At 44.0% G+C, this 22,538-nt stretch overlaps 1 protein-coding gene and 1 long non-coding RNA gene across 5 annotated transcripts in view; one reads left to right on the top strand and one right to left on the bottom strand.

The window, feature by feature from the left end:
• The first annotated feature begins 4,624 nt into the window (after window positions 1–4,624).
• On the top strand, window positions 4,625–22,086 carry LOC134416437 (uncharacterized). Its single transcript, XR_010027268.1, has 3 exons — window positions 4,625–4,961; window positions 21,686–21,806; window positions 21,954–22,086. It is a non-coding gene; the product is annotated as an uncharacterized LOC134416437 (long non-coding RNA).
• Window positions 19,059–22,538, bottom strand: part of PRDM1 (PR/SET domain 1) — a 100,816-nt gene continuing 97,336 nt past the window's right edge. For all 4 annotated transcript variants that reach the window (XM_063153093.1, XM_063153094.1, XM_063153095.1 and 1 more), the window contains one exon: window positions 19,059–22,217. In XM_063153093.1, coding sequence (XP_063009163.1) covers window positions 21,642–22,217 — 576 coding nt within the window. In that variant the 3' untranslated portion in view covers window positions 19,059–21,641. The remainder of the gene's footprint in view (window positions 22,218–22,538) is intronic.

Raw genomic sequence — 22,538 nt, 5'->3', positions numbered from 1 at the left:
TGAATCTGCTTCCTCCCTCTGCATGGCTATGGAAATTCATCTTCCAGGAGAACTCCGTTTCAGTTTTACTGGGGGGATGAATTGGTAGAAGCTTGGGAACAAAAGACGATGTCTAGAAGGTTGCTAATGGCAGAGGATCCTTCTCAGAGCCTTGTTTAATCCTGCTGTGGATCAGGTGCTGGTCAGAACTGGGCTTGTGTTGAACCATCTGCTGATGTGTGGAACAAGTCTGTCAGTAATACCGGTGTGATGGCTTGGGCCTCAGAAGGGACAGATGCTACCATGCTTGGCAGTGCAAACTTTCAAGAGTGTGTGATCCTGAATTTGGAAGATGGCAGGGTTTGGTAAACGATGCACACAGCCTGTATGGTTTTATTATGGAACAACTCTTTCATGGCATGGTACACCATTAACATGAGGAGCATTGTTTTATTTATCTCAGCTGCTGTTCCTCTGAAACTGCTTGGTGGGTAATTTTAATGGATGTGTGTCATGGTTTAGGAATGATATTCCACAATTTAGTGTTCCCATTGCTCCCTTCCCCTTCCCCCTGCCATGGGATGGAGAGGATAATGAATGGGAGGCACAAAAGGTAAAGATCAGGGGTTGAGGTGAGAGCAGTTCACTGGAAACAGCAGTGAGATGAGAAAATGGACAGTGTGAGCAGCAGTGTTAATGGCAGAGGGTAAAAGAAAGAGGTGAATGATTCACACACAGAGACCCCCTGACAACACCCAGCTGCTCCCTCCACCACACTACACCGATCCAGACGACTGTGAGGGGGTACAGAATAACCTCCAGGTCCTGGCCATCCCCATCCCGGGCAAAAATTAACCCTGTCCTGCCAGAGCCAGGCCGATGAGGAATGGGAATCACTGCACTGGCAGGTACAATAGTGCTCACCTTCTCTGCTTACAAATGCCCCAGGCAATCATGTGTGACACCTTCCTGCAAATGAGGCAAATCCCGCTTGGCGCTCAAGCTGCTGAGGAAGAAAACTTTTATATTGAAACATTAAAGGCAGACACTTTGTTTTAATCACTTGCCAAAACAGCTGAAAACAATTATTAATTAATAGGAAACATTAACTTTTAACTTTGCAAGCTCTCCAAAGAAGTGTCTGTGACAACTTGCATCTGGATTTATGGATAATTTGGATACAGTGAAAATGGGCATCGTACTGCAAAGGTCGACTGCTTTAAATTCATTTTAAGTGTACACATAGTGCTCTTAAAATTAATATGTTTATAAACCTAAATTGGTTCAGTTGGATGCCTTTTGTTCTCTTTGTGGCTTCATTTGAAGCAACAACAAAAAGCTGTGCTTGTTTGTGTGTTTAAACAAAATGTTAAATGCAATTAATCCACCAAAAGCATACAAATATTTTTTGAATAATAGAGGTGCCCCTTTCACAGCGTCTTAGGTATTTAGCACCATGGTTTGGCAAGTAGAAAGCAACTTCTTCACATCTCATAAATAAAATTTTAAAAATCTTTTGCTTGGCTTGTTTAATTTGAGCTAACACAATGCAGCACCCTTAGTTTTTCTTGTCTGCTTTGATATGGCTGGGGTTAGTGTGTGTAGCTGGTGGGGGTGGCATTCCTAGTATTTTAGACTCTGGATCCTACTTTTCCCTCTGGAAAATACTGTGTCTGACAAATACAGCTCCCAGGAAAAAAGAAAGGGGGAGATGAATGTTGCAGTCTGAGACAGAGATCCTGTTCGATCTGACTGGGATGTGACTGTCTGGGGATTCATCATGCAGATCTATTGCTTTTGCCTCTTTTGTCCAAAAAAAGAAAAATTCCTTGGGCTGGCAGAAACACAATATCCAAAATATTTCAGCTAGATCAGACCACAAGAGTTAGTTTGTTATCTTAACTGAGGATCTTTAGACATCTCAATTATTTCAACAATGGGAGAGTGGCTCCTTAGCCTGTTTGCTTCTAGCCAGTCCACTTCCCAGTTATTGAGCAATTCATGGGGGATCATAGGATGAGTTTAGGAACTGCAGATTCTTCAGCAATTACAATATCGTTTCTAGCAAATGTGAGAACTTTGCTTTTTACATTTGTTCCTAAGACTCTTCTCTTTAAAAAGGTGTGTTTTCATCCTTTATTTAAATTCTGCAGGTCCTGCTAAACCAGCAACTTGCTCTTTGCCAGGTAATTCAATCTGAGCTCATCTTCTGTGCATGGGACTGAGTCTGGTTGTCTGGTCTCTGTCATGTATAAGGACTGGGAATCATCTTAGTTATCCTTGTTTTGATCAAAGCACAACATATATGGCTCTCACCAACCTGTGGAAGGCAGATTGGCCTATGTAGTCCTATATTTATGATTAAGAAGAGAATTGTTACACAGTTCAAAGATTAAGTTGGCCTTCAGATAATAACGCTTTGCTTTTCCTGGAATGTTTTGCACAAGTCTCATAAAGAAATAGAACTTGTCCTCATTTTATCAAACAGTTCAGACTTTAATGGCTACTGAAGTGATGCCTACAGCTCATTTCCCTTTCCCTTCTCCTCCCCACCCAGCACAGTGCTCTTGTTGGAAAGGAGGGGTTGCAGTGGTGCACACATACGGATGCAGCACCTTGAGTCAGATGTACAGGAATGAAAGGCAGTGCTGCCACATCAACAGAGTGACATCTCTGCTCTGGGTGATAGTGCTCAATCATCTCAAAAATAGTGATCATATAAATACATGAGGATTTTATGGGCTGAACTATGGCAACTGCTCTGCTTCAATTTATGTTTGTACCTGCTGAAGTCTTACACATTCATCCCAAAATTACTTTTTATTACACACAGTGGCTGTTTGCTCAAAGAACTTTGTAATCTCAAAGCAGTTATCTTTCTTTAAATAGATAATTGGGTCATTACCAGCTTTTTCTCAAAAGAAGGGGGGAAATCGACTAGTCTAATACTTCTCAAAGGACAAAAAGTGATTTTTGCAGTGGGTTGGGTATTTTCTAGACTTCTGTTCTCTCCCAGCTGTTGCTTGATGCACTGCTCTGTCTGGAGACTTGCACTGAGCATTCACCCTATCAAGCTCAGGCTACCAGTGCCCTGCACTTGTGGCACCTCCACAGCATTGTGACCAATCTCAAATGAAAGCAGTAGGTTGCTTCTGCTTGCTCAGTGGTGTATTAGATTTCTAGTAGCAGTACCATTTTCAGGTCTGTAGGTTGTGTGTGGCAGATGGAAATAATTACTTTCAGTGTGCTCTGGGGTATTGCTAAGTGAGCAAGAAAGACAGCGTGGCTTCCCTCTCCCACCGCCCAGGATTTAGGATATGCCTCGCTGGAGTACTACAAAGATCTGGATTGATTCCTGAGTTTTATTTTGGTGATTTTCATTATTTCCACAGAAGCAGCTGAGGGGTAAATGTAAATTCCAAGTGTCAGCTTCCAGGGAAGGTGTAAATCTGATCTGTGATGGTTCTTATTGGGAATGAATTTAGAGCAGCCTTGCTTTTAATGCTTGATTTTTGCTTAGGCTGTGGTGATTCAGGGTTTGTTGAGGCCTGTGAGGTTCCTTTATGCCAGTATTGGTTTGTGCCTTTTAAGCAGCATCCTTTCCAAAGGCCTCAGGTCTGAATCTCAGGTACAACTCCCATGCAGCAGAAACTTCCCCCAGCTCTTGAGCTTCTTAAACACAGTCTGGGACTGCTGCATCCTCCGATGCTTCTGCATGGAAGAAGTTCTCTGGATTTAGTCTGTTCCTCTCCAGCTCTTTGGATCTGCCAGCTCTGTGAAAATAATGGGATGTTAAAATTTTAAAGTTAAAAAATAAAGCATGATTTGATATGCCAGCTTCAGAGGACAACTGCTAATTCCAGTGCACCTCTCTGTGCTGTCCTGACTGCTGTTCCCTGCTACTGTGGCAGAATGAAATTTGTGTGATCCTCAGTGTTTTCCTGTGCTCACAGGATGTGGGAACCAGCAGGTTTCCATGCACAGAAATCCAGCATTAAGCAAGTGATTTGGTAATCTTTTCTAGTTGTCCAGAAGGTAAAATGCATTGTGCTGCCACAGAGCAGTCCTCAGAGCACCCTGTATATGGACAAGCTGTTTCTTTTTGCTTGGCCATCTTGTTTAAGATACAAAATTACCCCCCAAGCATCTTTCATGGCTTTCATCTGTATCTGTGGAGAATTTTGCAAATGAAAGTTGGGAGGTTTGCCATCCTTGTAAACAATATTGCACACCCCAATTCCAGAACAGGGAAATGCCTCCCTGTCCACAGATGAAATACAACAGATGCTGAATTTTGCAGTTTTTTGATGTCTCACAGCGTAGAAGCTGTAGTATGGACATTGAAGAAAAGCCTTTTTCCCACCCAAAGTCTCAAGCAATCGTAAAAGTGAAGCAAAGCTGCTTCCTCTGTCCTGAAGAGAACACCAGGGAGAGGCAGGGACATGCAGAAATGAATGAGAAGGTTTGTTCTAACTGGTCTTTTTTCTCACATAAGGTTAGCAGAATGCTGTTTGTTGCAGTCTGTTGTTGAAGTACCAATATTTGTTCTATTTTAAAAGCAAAGAAATGTTAATTTGATGAAAATCAACAGAAAAGAGTGCAGGAAGCTGCTGATGTGAATAATTTTCCCATCATGCCAAGACAACATTTTTTTTATCAAGTCTTTTTTCTTTAAGGTGTCACTTTGCAAGGTTGCTTGCTGATGATAATGTTATGCTGCTACAGCTGTGTGGAGGAAATGAGACTGATGAAATTTCTCTGTGTGAAAACCTGTAGAAGTTGACTTCAAAGAGAGAGATGTCCATGAAACGTGAATGCAGCAGAGATGTTCCCCAGAGATATTTCAGCTACCAGGAATATGAACTGTTGTGAGCACCTCTCCTCTCAGATTTGCATAGATGGAGATGCATTGACTCAAAAGAGAAGGATTTTGATAAGCAGATATTAGCTTCAGTCAGAGCTGAGTAAAGAGGAAAAAAAAGGTAGGTCATATTCAAAATAATGAACACTCACCAGCTTAATTATACACTATGTATGGTCCTACTCTTCATCAGTGAAGATGGAAAAGTCCTTTATTAAATTTTATTGGTACCCATGAAACTGCAGTCTTCAAGCCTATGCCAGCTGCTTCTGAAATCCCAACAGAGGATGCTGCAAGCTGAACGGCCGTGTCCTTTCCTGAAATTGTGTGGTTTAGCCTACAAGTGAGACTTAATTGGGTCAAATGAAAAGGTTTGGATTTGATCATGGGTTGGTATATGGTTTGTCAGCTTCTGTTGCTGTTCTGCCCTGTCAGTTGAGAAATGCCAAAAACTTTGGGCAAGTGAAAGTAATGCAATAGCTTTGATAATGTAACTTTCATGATGGCTAAAGGACAGCTCAATACCAATTACCCATGATAAGTAATAAGAGTAAGCTAAAATTATAGCCTGACAGTGCTTAGGAGGCACTTGGAGGATGTGTGTAATACATTTGCTTCCTTCCAAAACTTGTTGGACTAGCAGCCTGACTACAGGAAAATCACTGTAATTTAGCTTTTGCTGGCAGTATCAGCAGTGGAATCTAGGGCATAAATACATTGCTTTATGGATATCTTAGCCCAGATCTAACATGGGAGCAAGTGAATATGACAAAGCTTGCACTGTTGTTGCTTCTCCTTTTTTTTAAATAGGAACGGGGACAGCTCAGGCTTGGTTGTGCTGCAAAATAGATATGAACTTAAAAACATTACCTTTATTTCATCCCAAACATCTTATTGAAGGGAGATATGAGCCCAGGTTTTGCCCAAAACAGAGACTCTCAGACAGCAGGGCTGCTCTCAGGCAGTCACAAAGGAGGCAGATGAGGAAACTCATAGTTCAGGTCTTCAGGCTTGGCACAGGAAGGCAGCTCCCATTGCACCCAGCCCCTGTCTGGGATGAAAGCAGTGATCACAGCAAACCTGAACAGTCCACATGCCTCACATGTGACAGAAACATTTGTATTTCCTTCAGCCTGGTCCCTGGGAAGCATCTGACACACCTCATGAGCTTTGATTTGTGTGTCTGGGGCACAATTTGTTTCTTATGGTATTCAGAGACTACAGACAAGAAAAACTGTGGGTCTTGGTTTAAAATTTTGGAAGAGTAGGGTAGCCAAGCTTTATCCTTGCATTGGATGCATTCTGTGAGCTAAGGAAGCACTCATGGTGACATGTTTTGCCAAATGAATTAGCAGAAGGAGACTCAGCCAGCCCTGAGTATGTCACTGGCCACTTTGGTGGTCCTTTTTGCCACACTTGCAAGAAACCTGGGAACTGCTGCAATCTGGAGAGAGAAACTTTGGAGCCTGTGCCAGCATGCACCTGCTAACAGGGCTTTGCTGAGGTCTCTGACCTGCAAACAGAGATAAGCTGCTCTTGTGGGTTAGGAGATTTGAAGCTGCCAGGCTGAAATCCAGCACGTTCCAACCCAAGCTCTTTACCTGTTCCTTGGTTAAGAGGTGCTTGAACTATTTGGCAGGGAGCCAATGAGGTCTGCTGGCTCTGCCATGGGTCAAGGAGTTATGTTAAAAGACCCAGTTTCCAATTAATCCAGGCCTGTGTAACTCTCTAAGTAGCTTGGCCAAAGTCACGTCGGTGCAGGGTCACCCTTGTCTGTGAGTGTGACATGGGGCAGAGGAGACCTCTGGTTCTGCTGGACACTGAACTTCAGTGCAGATCATTAACATTTTGAGCTTATCAGGAGAAAAGTTCTGGAAATGATCCATGTGATTGTATCTTGAGGGGCAGGAGGCAGAGCAGAGCTCACTGGCTGATGTTTCTCTCTCGGGCTGGAGTTCAGCATTGCCCCATAATCTCTGCTGAGGCTGTTTTTTGAATAAAATAGAACTCTGCATGGGACTGTTCTTGGTGTGGCTTCTGTGCTCTGAATTCTGAGGGAGAATTCATAACCAAAATTAGCCTATTTTTTTCTTCTTTCTGCATTTCTGATGGTAGGTGCAGGATTTGGGGAAATTGCTTTGCTGCACCAGTGTGGAAGTGTTACTGTAGCTGTGACCAAGGTGACCAGGAGATGGTCCTTGCTGCCAGATGTGCCCTGGCTTTACCAACCTGTGTGATTATTTTTGATATGCTTTTGTTCTCATGGCAAGTATCTCTCAGAGGTAATCTGTACTCTCCTGCCCTGAAATACATAATGTGTAAAAAAGTGATGATGAGGTAGCTCTGTGACAAAGGTTTTTGGTGTAGCAGGGCCATGGTGAACACCCCTTTTCAGTAACTGGGATGGGTTTGCTGGAAAAGGCCTGACTGACGTGATACTTCTGTGGTGAACTGATGGAAGCTGTGAGCAGCAGCACAACACTGGCAGAGCCAACTCCTCTGCTGCTGGCTTTGACTGAAATGGTGATTATCTGCAGTAAATGGTGAATCAGTGCAAACCCTGGATATGCCTGCCCATTGCTTTAACAATTCACTCTCATAGAGGCTTTCAGATCCATCAAATTTTACTTGCTCAAAGAAAATTCACTTAAAAACCAGGCTCATAACAGGAAGTTTATTCTTTTCATTAATACAGTTTCTCTAAATGCAGTGTGTTTGTTAATATGGTATAAATTGAGCTGAGATAAAAGATCTAAGAAACAGAACTCCTGCCTGAGTCCTGTGTGGTGTATATTTAATGAATTTTCACTTAATTATCCATTAATATGTATTAATAAAATAAACATGGCAATTGAACAGTACAGTACTAAAATACTGTTCTGAAAGAAAACCACATTGAGTAAACTAAAACAACTACATTTCTTACTAATCTACACAATGCATTTAATTTAAAAGGAGAATTTATAGTATTTGAAATATCCTACCACATACTGAAACTTTTAGTGTAAACTGCCACTTTCTGACTATCACATATTGAAATACTTGTGGTGCATAGTGAAATTTATGTTACATTGTGTAAAATATATAGTGAAACCGAACTGATGTATAATGAGACACACATGTGCCTGCAATGACTTATCAGTTCCATTATTTTCTAACTAACATTATTTTCATGATCAAGTTTTTCTGGGTCAGAGGAAGAAAATGGTGAAGACTGGGACTGATACTACAATGGAGAGCTTAGACCCAAACTTGTACAAAAACCTAATCAAGCTGAGTTATCCTTTGTCCTTTCCTCAGATAAATTCTAAATGTAAAGTCTGCTAATGGTTACAACATGTCTCTCTTTCTCTGCCAAAGCTTCATTACAAACATTAACATCACCCCAGCAAGGGAAATACCACCAGCCACAAGTAGAGAGGCCGGGTGCTGAATTCTCAGCAGCTTTTACCAGGCCAGGGCTGCTGCACAAGAGACCCTGGTGAGGTTTGTGGGGCCTTGCAGGACCACCCCAGCACGGGTTGGGTCATTCAGACCCATTCAGGTTTTGTGGGAGAGGGTAAGTAGACATACCAGGCCTGACCTCCTTCATCCACCAGTGCTCCAGGCCTCCTGTGAAGGCTCAGGGAGGATGGGCAACATTGCTGTGACCTGCAAAACATCTCTCCATGCTGCTTAGATTTGTTTTTTCTTTCTTTAGTTGGGTCTGGACAGCACAGCCAAGCATCCCTGCCGGGCAGGGCAAGCAGGCTGGCCTCTGGGTGTGCCCTGCTGTGGCAGAGCAGGGCTGTGGCAGCTGCTGGCCTCCTGCTGACCTGGGTGCTCCTCTGCAGAGCTGCTGGTTCCAACCCACAGATGCCCTCCAGCTTCAGCAGTGGCTTGGGCTGAGGATGGTGGTGCTAGGCTGGCTGCCTGGCTTGGGAGGTGTTTTATCCTGGTTGACTGGAATCTTTGCAGGTCCCAGCAGGTGCAAGGCTGCAGGATCTCTCCAGCTCTGCCCACTCTTGCCCAGAACTTGCTGCTTGGGCCACAAACAGACTGCTGTTTCTGAGAACTTGCCAAAAAAGAAACTGAGGTCCTAATGCTGCTCAACCAAAAGAGTAGGAAGTAAACCACCTGTGAACTAAGTCTCACACCTCCTTGACAGTCCTATTCCAAGCTCCATCATCAAAGTGCTTTCTTTTATGGGTTATCTTTTACCTGGTTTTGCAGCTGTGCCAGGATGACAAAAGCATTTAACACCCAGACAGCGATAATCACCATCAAGTTCCCTCTTTCTCATCTGCCTCGGTAACACTCAAGTCAAGGTGTGTTTATCCCATCCTTGCATTGGGCTGTTGGCCTTTTGCTAAACCAAAACAAGCTGGCTGTGCTGAAATTGAAAGACCTTCCTACTTCATGGCTGTTGTGCAATCGGTGCTCATCAAGGATGGTTAAAGGCACAAGACAAAACACACCCTGCATTTGAGGGTAAGGTGTATTAACCTTTCCACTTGGAATGCCTAATTGCTCAAATATTGCCAACATTGTTCAAACTGCCAGATATGTTAGGGAACAGGCAAAACTGGAGGGACAACTCTATATGAGGGGTATGACAAATTTATTGGGTAAATTGTATGGGAGTGCTTAACCCTTCTCTCTGTTCTGTTTTTTGTAAGGACAGTTGCCAAGTAGAGTTGGTCATGACTAATTCATGTGAGGAAACAGCACGGAGAAGTTAAACAGCAACAACCAGTTTAATTTCACTTGTTACCAATAAGGCCTAACTTAAGTTTCAAAAGGAGATGAAAGGTAAATTTGCCATTTGCTCTCTATGTTTTAAAAGCTGCATGAGAGCTTGAAGAGTGACATGTTCTGTATTACTAATGCTACCTCTGTCCTTAGAGCAGAGGGAGGAGACAAACACAATTTAATTTCTGCGTGTACTAGGACAAAAATTCTCCAGAGCATAGATTTTGTGTTTTGTTCTACCTCATTCCTAGCTTTTAAAAATCATTCTAGAGGTACATTAGTTATCCCTGAAGCAGGGCAGAGCACACATATGCCTTGGTCAGTGCCAAAACTGACCAAGATGATACTGGGACATTTTCATGAAGAAGAAGGAAACTTATCCTAAGTATCTGAGTATCAACTCTAGCAAACAACACATCAGGCATGAATATTTCACAGGTGGTACAACCAACCAGCAGCTACTTCTCTTTTGGTTTATCTTCTTATCTCTCCTGAATCACAGGGTACAATGGTGACAGTGAGTGGATGAGGCACTGTGTATTTAGACAACATTGTAGAAGATGATTTGTCAACAGGGAGACAGAAACCTTTCATAATGCTTGGAGGAAAATTCATAGCATAATCCCAGGATAATAGATTTTTAATCCTTGGTTGTTTCCTTGTATGATACAAGCTAATGAGTGTCACCCACTCCTTTGAACCTTTCTGTAACTTCCTTGAGAAGTTCCAGTTCCTTCCTTCCATTTCCTTTTGAAAGATGTTCAGTTCAAACTGAAACATTTACCAATTCCTTCATTCCTGTGGCTAGATTGTTATTTTGCTAAAACAGAATTGAGCAAAACAAGAATCTTTTCAAAGGCAGTATATGGAATTGTTATCCCTTTGAGCTAACTGTGGGAAGGCAAGCACATGGCTGAGCTTTTGTAAGATCATGTTGGAACACAATTCTCTTCATTTAAAATGCTTCTGAAGAAGCCAGTCCTAATTTAAATGTCCACTGCATGGGTTGTAGTTGAAGACCATGTGAAATGAGGCGGTGAACGGGCAGATCTGGCCTCTGCTGAGCCGGGGGAATCTCTGTGAAGAGGCTGAAGGCAAATGGCTCTTGCATACATTAGCAGCTTAGCAATTTTCTCAGCATCCATGAAAAAGCTGGGGGTGATCACTTGCCACTAAAAGGGACATTTTGCTAGCATGGACCCAGTTATTTTCTTCCCTGGCTGCCTGTATCCAGACAAGGAGATGTCAGTGTCCTGACAAGAGCATCAGCTCCATATCACTGGATTTTCAGCTGCAGGGAAAAGTATTAGCAAAGGAAGACATGTCAAAACAAGGAAAACCCTAAAAAAGAGCTATTTGGTAATATCAACACAGCAAAATACTGAAGGGGAGCTTTGGCAGGGTGGGAATAGGCTTCCAAGGAGACAGAAAGCATCGTGGATGTCACAGTTTGTCAGGCCATTGAAATTTCATGCCTCAGAGTAAAGTCGGAGATGAGAAACTCTGGACCTTTCAATGTGGGAGAGCTGAATCTATCAAAATAGTTTCACTTTGCATCTGCAGACTGTGAAAATGTGTTCTTCCTTTTTTTTTCTTTTTCTCTCTCTTAGTGTTTTATCTCACCCTTGCCCTTAGTTGTGTGGGTCCCCTCAGTAGTAACCATGTTTTCCAAAGAAAGGTAGGGTTTCACTGCTTCACTTCCCCAGAAATTCTCCTTCTGGGAAGACTGAAGAAGCTGGTGGCCACCAACTTGCAGCACTGCCAGGGGTCCAGGAGCCCCAGGGATGCTCACCTAGACGGCAAGAGGACAGGGATGGGCATAGGGAAGGGGGGAATGAGAAAGGTAAACAGAGATGGAGAGGAAGTGGGGAAGGTTCCCCACCCTCCTGTGCCAGTGTGCATCATGGGTGACAGCCTTCTCCTGGCAGCAGTGCCACAGCTAGCAGAGCTGGTGGATGGATACATGGAAAGTGCCAATCCTGCTGTGTTGTGCAGCCATAGCATGGGACAGTCACAGAATGGACAAATCTTACCAGTGCATGTGCTTTCCAAAGCCTCAGAGTTTGCCCATGCAGCTAGTGAGAACAGCACCGAGGCAGCAATCTCAGGCACTCAGAGGATGAGAAAAACTGGAATTAAGGTTCAGTCAGTCCTTCATGGACATGCATAATTATGTGGTGTTTACAGGATGTGTGTTACCTATGCCCTTGGCCTTTGGAATTGGGACCCAAAGGAGGCTCTAGCGTGTAAATCCCACACCTTGGAGATGGTCTCTTGAAAGAGGAGGGATAGATGGAGGGGCTGTCATGGCCAGAGACTGAAGTGCTGCCTAGGGAGAATGTTTTCCACTGGCTGTTACCCAAAGATTTGTGCATTGCATGGAGCAAGTCACTCAGCCTGAATTTTCACAGGTCATGTAGTGTAGTTATCCCTGGTTTGTGCTTGGTTTGAAGGTACTCAGGATTCCCAGCTGATCCCTGAGGTTAAGATAAGCTAAACTGAAATAACATGTGGGATAAACTGCCCTGAAATTCTAGGCGCCCAAAGAGAATTTTTGACTTTAAACTCCTGTGTCTTATTTCTTTTTCAGTCCTGCCTAGGGATACCACCTCTCTCTCCCAGGTGAAGCCTTCTGCCATCTTTCAGTGGGTCCACTGAGAGCACTCAGAAGCAAATGGCCCCATCTGGAGTGGGGCAGGAGCACAAAGGCCAGAGCCATGTAGCCAGAAAGGAAGATGGGGTGACAGGAATGGCATCCTGGCATCCCTTCCCTGTCCCATGCAGGATGAGCATTTCCTGCCTTGTGCACTGAGCAAGGTACAAGTCCTGTGGGAAAACCAGTGTGTGATCCTGCAAGCAAGGGCTGCTCCTGAAGCTATGTGTGGACAAGCTTAATTAATTCTGTCTCTTTTTTTTTGGTGCTTGACATTTGAACTTTGCTTGCAGTGCGGTAATGGAGGAGAGAGGTGAGTGTGTGTGAGCCAGTGAAAGTGGTGTCAGCATTTTGATTAGAACAAGGTTTCCATTCGATGCAGACACATGTCCAACCTGGTACCTGTTTGTTTCCAAGTGATGTGAAGGCCCCCTCAGTTCAGCACACGTCTGGGGGCCCAGGCTTTTAATAGCATGTAATATTAATTTCTGGCAACAGATGAGAGTTAATACATTATGTTTAAATCTGGGATGAATTGTTGACCAGCTGCGGTCTGTGTGCAGAGATACCAAATGCCTTTCTTTGGATAATGTCAGTTCCAGCCTGCAAAGCACATGTGGGTCAGAGGCAGGACTGAAGACCAGCAAAATTAATCCATTTAATCTTACGGAGCCATGTGTCTCCTGCAGAGCATTTGGTGCAGTTATCCTCTAATGATTTACGCATTTCAGAAAGTTCTGGGTGAGATGGCTCTTTTTTCAGTGCAGCATGTCAGTCAGTGCTGGTGGGAGGTTTCTGCCCTTGTGTCTGCACCAGAGAGGTAAATTAGGTAAGCAGAGGCATGAATTATTTGCATGAAGCTGAGATGGCGAATGTGTTATCTCAACAGCAGAAAAGGAAATGGTTCTCTATAGATTATTAGTTACTGAAAAAGCAAAGGCATGTCTTTTGTTGCCACCACACCACTGGTCTGACTGTTGAGTAGATATGGATCAATATCTCCCCTTCCTCTTCAACCCCTTTGCTCTTCACATTTTCACTTGGGCTGAGGTGAAGAGGTTTCACTTTAATTTATGTCATTCTTGTATTGCCAAATGGCATGCCAGCACAACCGATCCGGGTGTGATCTGACTCTCTGTTGTGTGCTCTCACATGCAATGCCCTCGTGGGAAAATGCTGAGAGAAAATGGAAATTTAAGCTGTGCACCTAGCCACTGTGGTTTTTTGGGTTTTTAATAGTGCTTTGTTTGTGAGGTCCTTCGGGCAGAGAGAGTTGGTGTTGAGTTCAGGGTAGTCATAGCCCATAAGTGAGGATTTCTAAATATTATGATATTGCAGATGGTACTGTAAGCAACTTGTTCTCTCTATGAACAACAAACTATGTGCAGTTACAGATCAGAGGATCTCAAAACAAGGTACAAATATTAGTCCTACACCACAGCCTGAACAAGTCTTGTACCTATTCTACAAATGAGTTGGGTGCTGTATGGGAAGGTCAACTGACTTGTTCCAGACCTCACTACTAGTTAGTGGAGGTGCCAAAACCAGAGCACAGCCATCTTAGCTCCAGGGTCCTTGTTTTCATTGTTTAGCTCTGGCCTTGAAGTACTGAAGTTTTTAGATTAAAAATAAAAAGTTTGTCTTTAAACCTCCATTGTTAGATAACCTCCATTGTTAGATATTCCCCTGTGTAGATACTCATCACTGCCTTAGTGTTTAGATTGATCTAAATAATTACACTGAAAATCAGTTTTTTAAAAATGTAGTAAGAATGGCATCAACTGGTATTCCCACACTTAAACAACCCGAATCTGGGGTAAATGAGAACCCCTGTGACTGAAGTCTGTGTCTGAGTCCATCTCTTGATATATTTTTGAAGCCAGACTCACATGGGGTGAGGCATTTCCTTGCAGCTAATGAATGCAGAGGGAGATAATGGCCAAGAGACCAGTGGCAAAGAACTGAGATTTAGCATGTTCAAGTCTAACAAGGCACTTATAGTGTTTTGCAGGGGTGTGTGCTGCTTCAGGAAATGGGTTTAATGGTCAGGGAGGGCCCTTGTTTTCCAGCCTTCTCATTTTGGATGAGTAGCTAAGATTTTGAAGGAAACTGGAGAGCACTCTGCCTCCACTAAGGTTTGTCCCCTCTGCTCCTCAGCCTGCCTCTCTGTTGGGTGCTCTCTAGCAGGGTAAGGAAAATTCTGCCCTACACAGCAGAAAGGCTTGAGCCATGCTGCCCACGCTCAGCAGCTCTTGAGCCACTCACACCTGCAGCCACTGCTCCACCTCATCTGCTAGGCTGCTTTTTGAGGTCAAGCAAGACCAACAACAGTGCAGCAAACAATGCAGTCATTCCTGAATATTGTATCTGGAGGGGATTACAAACTGAAGTAGATGTGAGGGAGGAAGGAAATCTACATACAGTTGCTATGTAGGTCATAAATTCATCTTAGAAATACTTGGGTGTTTTATGAACAGTCTCACAGTGATTTGTGGCATGTGGCTCCCAAGGAGGGCAATGGGAACTGGGCTGTCCCCCTGGAGCTGTGCTGAACTCCTCCTAAACAGCTCCTCTCAGTCACAGCCCAGGTAGGGACAGCAGGACAGCCAGTACAGACATTGGTGTGTAGTCTAAAAGCTGGGTGTTTATAGCAAACACATGTAAAGACACCAATGCTCATTTGGAACTTGATGCACACTGGGCACAGGTATTACTGTTGAGACCACAAGCCTTTGGAGCAAAGCTAAAGCTGCTTTTCAAGGGCCATGGATGTACCTGCCCTGCCCTTCCATTGCTGCCATCTCTAATCATGAGCACAATTTTGGTCAGGGACTTGTGGCCAGTCTTGCTCAGGGCCAGCCCAGGGAGGAATGGGGATGGGCAAGCACATCCTGCAGCTGCCCAGTTTGTATCTGCCAGGCTGTGCCCCCAGTACTGGGACACCAGTGCAAGGGAATGGGGCTGAGGCAGGATTTTAGGACAAAGGGGATGTAGGAAAAGAGCCCCAGCCCCGGGATCCTGGCTCTGCCAGCTTGGGCCTGTCTAGAGCCTCTCAGGGTGGCACCAAGGTTGCAGCTCTTGAGGCTTATTGCCTCAAGATTGGGTTGTGAGAGTTTTGGCAGATTGGGATGCTCTGCTGAGAAAAAGCCCTTTGGTTGTCACCTCTCTCGTTTCTCTGTGCTTAAAGTGTATTTTCTCAGTTTGCTGTGTGAGGGGGCTGGGTGCACTGTGAAGCAATTTGGATTCTGCATTGATAAGGCAAGTGCAAACTGTCCCCGCAGCTCTCGAGAGCAGAATCAAACTGAAACTTACCACTCAGAGTAGAAAGCACATAACACCCACAGCTACAGACATGCACAAATTGCTGTAATATAGGTTAAAAAAGGAGCCCTGTTCTGCACCCTCTAGTCTCATTAAAAACATGCACACAACACCAAATCTTCACTGAATGAGTACAAGCACCAGCACATGATCCCTCCTAAACACCCAACTTACTTGTAACGGCTTATTAAAAAGGCAAATTTTCACTTTTCATGTATTCTTGCACCCCTTAGCACCTGGTTGCAGTTTCTACAGCATTTTTTAACTTCTGTTTTTTTCATGACTGGTTGAGAGTAAAGTGAGACCTCTCTGGGACACCACCCAGCCTGGTTAACCGGGTCCCCACCTAGGGACATGGCTCCAGCATGGCCGGAAGAAACCAAATTTCTCCCTGTTAGTAAAGCCCTTCTGCAAGGAGCTTTGAGGCTGACAAGAAGAGCAGATCTGGTCTGTAAAGATGTACAGAACCTGTTCTGTAAAAACAAAAGGTCATCACAATACACAAGGTAGACTAAGAAGGTGAAGGTGGGGAAAAAATGTTTCCTGGGGTTCACAGAGGGACAGTTCTCACACAGAAAATTTTGCCATAGGAAAGCTCAAGGGAGACTATAATATCCAAGAAATCACATTCAAAATGCTGCCTGCCACACTCCTCTTCCTGAGCAAAAGCTGACCACTGCTTTTAAGTTAGGATTTAGTGTGTAAAACTTACTGGTATCACATTGTGACAGCTGTCCTCAGCGCAGGTGAACTGGGAAAGAGGTTTTCAGCCTCTGATTTTGCTGTGTGTGGTTTCAATATTGCAGGAATTGTTTCTCTTCCCAGCACAGTGTGGCCCCTTTAAGGCAGGAATGCTGTAAGGAATCTCACTTGGTCCATGGATAAGGAAATGATCAAGGACTTGGTTATTCACAATTAATGGAGAAAAAGAGCTGAAAGCCTTTATTAATCATTGCACAATAAGGAAGTCATACTGGTTTTGCTCCCTTCAATAGGGCTATTTGGTCACACCTACCTAAGTGGTTTGGCATCCCAACCATCTCTCTGCGTGCAGCTGAGGAGGAGGAGGAGGAGGAGGAAGGAAGGAAGGGCCTGGCTTCAGCACCACCAGGGTGCCTGGCTGACAGCTCACAGGGAAGAGAGAACTCTGAGTGTCCATCTCGCTTTCCTCAAGGGCCTGGCATCTCTTTTTAGAGATCTCTGCCCAGAGAATTGCTGGGAAATGTTCCCCAATCTCTTAAAAATGGATGATAGCAGAGTCATGCAGTGTGTCAGAAACTCTGTCACTGAGGGCAGTTGGTACAAAGGTGGCCTTCACTGGTGTGCAAATGTGTTCTTTGCCAGCTCTTCCGTGTGCTTATTGGGAGAATGGGAAGGACAGCAGACATGCTGGTTGCAGGATGGGTCTGTTTCAGCATCTCATGAAAAGTTAAACACTTGTGATTTTGGGAAGTGCCACATCTTTGACAAAAGCTCTTGTTTTTCTGCTGTTCAGGTGAGACTGTGCTGAAGTTACCAGAAAGTCAACCTGAGCTCCCCACATCCCAGGCCAGGCAGCTGTCTTTTCCCTGCCAGCCTACCCCAACCCTGCACAGAGGAGGGAAACCTCCCTGTCAGTGCCAGGGCGGCTGCTTTGATGCTGTCAATGAGTTTTTCTTTAGCCACTGTGACAGCCTGTGTTTTGCAGATACCTGCCTCATGATGGGCACATTCCTCAGCCGCACCGCATCCACTCAGCTCCGGCTCATGCAGTAATTAGACAAGTGTTTCCTGGCTGCCTTTAAATTACAGCCACAACTATTTCCCTCACTCTAATGTAACACCTCTGAATGACAGCAAAGGTTCTGGGCCACATCCCAGACGGTCCCAGCACGTGTTGAGACGCGGCTGTGCACTGGCAGACACTGATTGGAACCCAAAGGGCTCATACCCCCTTCAGTGAGTCACATTTTTCATTTTCGACCTCAAGGCCATAATTGCCCTCACTGGGAATTAGCGGTGTCTCCCAGTACCCAGCCGAGAAGCACTGGGCTTTATAAACCAGCCAGAGGGGCAGCAGCATCCTCCCTAAATCCATGCTTAAGTCTATCTCAGCTGTAATTCACCCTGTCCTGTGGCGAAGCAGCTCAGCTGGCAAGGCCACACTGCCCAACACGTTCAGCCCCTCAGCATTTTCACACTGACACAGCAAGATGGGCACCAGGCCCGCCTGCCCACAGGCTGCCAGCGGCCCTGTGCCGGGGCACGCGGTCTCGCAGGGCCGCGTTTGTGGCAGCTCCCAAACTGATGAGCTTTTCCCCCCAGCCCAGCCCCTTGCTAAGGCTGTTGTGGTTGTCTGACCTGGTGGTGGTGGTGTTGCCATGGCTGAATCCCGCTGTAGCGCTGCTTGGAGCCCCCAGGCCCTCAGCGGCTCCCGGGGCTTGGGGCTGCCAGGAACCAAGGCAGCAGCTGCCGCGCTCGGCCTCGCGAGGCTGTGATCTATAACGTGCATTGTCTTTTTATGTAATGCGTTTTATTAAACATCTTCTAAAGCTTACAAGTGTCCCCAGGACATAACTCTCCAGCACAACATAACGCTTTGCCAAGTAATGAAGTATGATTTATGGTGGTAATGGTTATCCTATGTTTTTTTAAAAAAATTATTACAGCAATAGCTCTGTCGAATATAGGAATATAACATGCTGCATTTGGCACGTTTATGACAACAGTGCTCTGGTTTTCTTAACTCCACAGTTCGGTGTTGGCGGTATTTCAAATTCTTGAGACAGATGTTTAAATGAATTTTTTTAAGAGGACAGTGAAATACTTTTAAAACATCATACGGCGCTGAGTGTCTCAATATGTGCAGGAACGTTATTTCTTTAACATTCAGGTAGGGCAGGGCAGCACATGGCCTCTCTGGTTTAGATCTCACGGTAAATGATGGAAGTAGCAAATGTTGAATTAGGCTTTCTGGGGCATCCTGGCCTGCTGTTACTCTTGGGCTGAGGTGGGGAAGGAGGGGCGGACACTTGACCTTCCCCTGGATTTAGTGCAGTGTTCACATCTCCTTTGTGAGCACTTACACCAGATCCACATTTGTTTTGAATGCAGTTCCCACCATGCTGAGGCAGGACTAAGTGGTCTCACACTGACATTTTGAGTGTGTCATTGTGGTCCCGGTGGTTACGGTTTCAGGCCAGAAATGACAATCATTTGGAAAAATGTAAATGAGAACTCTGGTCATGTATCTCTGAGGCAGATAGCATTCAAGCATTTCCATTGAAACACTGAAAATTCTTGGCTTTTTTTTTTCTAAAAAAAGGTACTGGCTGAAATTGAGGAAACCTCTGTAAAAAACGAAGCCAGGGTGTTCAGTTGTGGCATCACTGTTTGCACCTTTCAGTGAAGGAAAATCAGAACCCACAAGGGCAGGGACAGCATTGCTGAAGACACCACTGCCCTCAGTGTACCAGCACTGGGGCCTCAACCACCCAGCTGGTGCAGAGAGATTGAAGACAAGGGAAGCATCAGTAAAGCAATGAACACTTATATTTAATTTACATTTGACAATTTGCACATAAATAATGATGTAAACCAATACGTAAACATATAATAGTTTGTTGTTCTAGCAAAGTAAAAAGCCTGTTAACTTTGGTCAGAGTCTTTCTTAAGAGAGACAAAAAAACCCCCAAAAACACTGTTGATTGTTGCTACATTCACATGTAAAACGTCTAAGGGAAGGGGGAAACAGTAAAGAGAAGTAACAATTCTTAAAGCTGATGCATATAAATTCTTGTAAATTTTGTATCAAATACAAGAAAGCACTACAGGCAATAATAGGAAAAGTGTGTGTCCAGTGACAGAGTAGTGATACTTTGGTTTATCCTACAATTAAGTACTATATTTATGAACTATTGCTACATTTAAAAGATGTCAGCCTCATAATTTGCAGGAGTGGAAATGTAATGAACTGGAGTCCTTCAAAAGCTGTGTTTAGAGACTTGTATTTCAGGATTGTTTGTTTTTTTTTTTTTTTTTTTTTAACAGAAGGCATTAAAATGAAGTTTGCTGGAAAAAAAAAGACCACCGAATCCTGAATTGTTGAGGTGGACTTCTAAAAAATTTTTTTAAAAACATAACCAGACAAAAAGGGATACATGGTGGGGAGGTGTGTAATAATGCTAATAATGTTCTTGTGAGTTGACTGTGCAACTCATTAGTGGCAGGCACAATGAGACAAGGGCCTTGTCCCACCTGACTTCCACACTGCCTTTACTGTGATTTGTGACCACATCAGACACGGGTCATATTTGGCTTCATTTCAAGTTCTTTCAGTTACATTTTCTGGCTGGCTGTTGACTGACCACCAGCCTCCTTCCCCCCCAGTGCAGACTGCCAGGAGAGCAGGGGACTGAAGGAGCCCTGGCCTGCAAACAGGGTAATTCCCACCAAATTCACTGAGATGCCACACGTGGATGCATGATGATGTCATTCACGTTTGCAAGTTCAGCTGTGCATGTGTATTTGCAAGTGATAAATGCCTTGGTTCAACCTTCTGGTTTTGAGGTCATTGGTTATTTGCAAAACTGGGATAACATTTGATTTTCACACTTAGATGAAAAATAGGTTTTATTACATGGTTTGGCTCACAACTTAAGTGGTATAAATATATATACATATACATATATCGTATAGTGGTATAAATATATCTATAAATATACATGTATTCTTTGCTACACCTCAAACGTCACCATATCATCTTTGGGCTTAGCAAAACAAAAAGATAAAAGGACGTGCATTCTATCTTTCCCTGTGCACATTTTGGTTTCTTCTCTAAAGTAGCAAAGCATTTAGGTAAAACAGCATTGTCTGCACCACTGGACACAAGCACTGAGGTAATTGTTGTTCAACAACTTTGCAATGCCCTTTTCTTCTTTAATTAAATTAACCACAAAATGTACAAACACAAATACTGAGAAAAATCTGAGTCGTACAGGAAGGAAGAAAAAAAATTATGTGCCAGGAAAGGACTTTGTTCCCCACTTCTACCCAGGCAAAGTGGGAGAGAAAAATACAAGTAAAACTGAACCCCTTCTTACTCAGGGAATATGACCATCTCTTTTTTTTTTTTTTTTTATCCCTGGAAGGCTCTGGCCAAAAAAAACCCCAAAATAAAACAAAAATCAGAAGAAAGAAATTTGCCTAAACCCCTCTTTTAGGCAGAATAATATTTGTGTCTTTGCTTTTAAACTGCTTTTGGAAAAAAAAAATGTAAGTGAGATTTTATTTTGGAAAAGCCACTTTAAGCTCATGTGTTCCTTTGGTCTAAAAGTTACATGATAATGCGTGGGGCTGGAGCTGTGTTCTAAAAACCTGTGGTATTGTCCATGGCAGGTCGGTGTTTGCTGTGCCACATCTGTTCCAGGGAGAGCTGCAGGTAGAAGAATCTTTCTCCTCCCCTCAGAGAGGCAGGAGAAAAAGTTTCTTCCCTGCTTGCTGCTACTCTGGGTTTGCTATTTTTTTTCTCCTTTTCAATTCCCAGTGGGGTGATTTGCTCATGAAAGTACACAGCATTTTTTTTCAAACCAACTGCTCTAGGATTCTGTATGTCACATGTCCAACTTTGGCAATATGAAAAACCACATTTGTTTAAAAGACATTGGTACATAAAACACATTTACTGAAACCCTAATCTTAGGTTCTTAAAACAGATGTGCAGAAAAAAAATATCTACAAAGAATGGCCCATAAAACAAAAAATAAAAACATTTAAAGTAAAAATTACAATGAATTTTTCCAGTCATTGTAAACATTTTCCTAATTATTGCTTTTAGAATGATTAATTGCATAATAAATTATGAAGTACTATCATTGAAAAAATAATTATGGATAAATGATTGTCTCTTAGTAACTGGCGAGGCAATGCAGAGTCCTTTGCCCCTTTTTATGCCCTGAGAAAACAGTAACTTTGGAGTTCCTTCTTTCAGCTGGAGAGCGTAGGGAAACTACTGTAAGCCAAGATTGCTTTGCAGCATTGAAACTATGTACAAGCAACTGCTACAGGCACCCTGACTTGCCAAGTCATAAATAAAAAAAATCACTTTGCCAAAAAGTCTTAAGGGTCCATTGGTTCAATTGTTTCTTGCTTGACCTTTACAGGTAACAGAGGTAGTGGGTGACCGTGAGGCAACTTCATAACTGACATATCTGACGACTCGTAAAGGTTGCATCCTGAGGAGATAAGCCCATTTCCCAGGTTCCTCTGCAGAGAGACTTTCAGGTTAGCTCCTTCCATTTCCCTCCTGAGCATGGTCAGTATATCCTTCTCCACGATGGATGTTAAGTCGATATTGTCCTCCACTTCTTCCAGCTTGTCAGCATTGTCACTGATGTCGAACTTCTCGATCTCCTCGTTGATTCGGTTCAGGTCCTCCATGGAGCGGCCAGAGGCCGGGGCGACGGGGCAGTTGCCCTTCAGATGGACCTGGAGGCTGCAGAAGTGAATGTAGCTCTTGTGGCAGTGGATGCATTTATGGGGGCGTTCCCGAGTGTGGAGACGCTTGTGCAGCTTCAGGTGCACAAACTGGGTGAATTTGGCTGGGCAGAGCTTGCACTGGTAAGGCTTCTCTCCCGAGTGGAGCCGCAGGTGGGTTTTGAGATTGCTGGTGCTGCTGAACCGCTTGTGACAAACCTAATGTGGGGGGTGGCAGAGAAACAGCGAATGAGTGGGAGGCGATTTTATGGTTTAAATCACAGACACCTAGGAGGAGACGGCAGGATGAAGCAGCAGCTTTCTATATCTTCACACTTTCTCACAAAGGGAAAAAAATCCCCACCTTTTTTATTTAAATATTGCTGAATGTCATTTTGAGTGTGGCTGATGGCAAAACTGTATCAGGCAGATGTTGCTCTAGCAGGCTGCAGGCAATCGTGCTGTCTCACAGACGCTGCTGCACGAGGGCTGGGCCCGGCTGTGGTGCAGATTCTAGCCCTGAGCAGCCAAGGGTTTGTC

Source organism: Melospiza melodia, chromosome 3 (assembly GCF_035770615.1).
Source record: "Melospiza melodia melodia isolate bMelMel2 chromosome 3, bMelMel2.pri, whole genome shotgun sequence".
NCBI lineage: Eukaryota > Metazoa > Chordata > Aves > Passeriformes > Passerellidae > Melospiza > Melospiza melodia.
The sequence above is the reverse complement of the archived record's forward strand: the minus strand, read 5'-3'. Positions and strand labels throughout refer to the sequence as shown.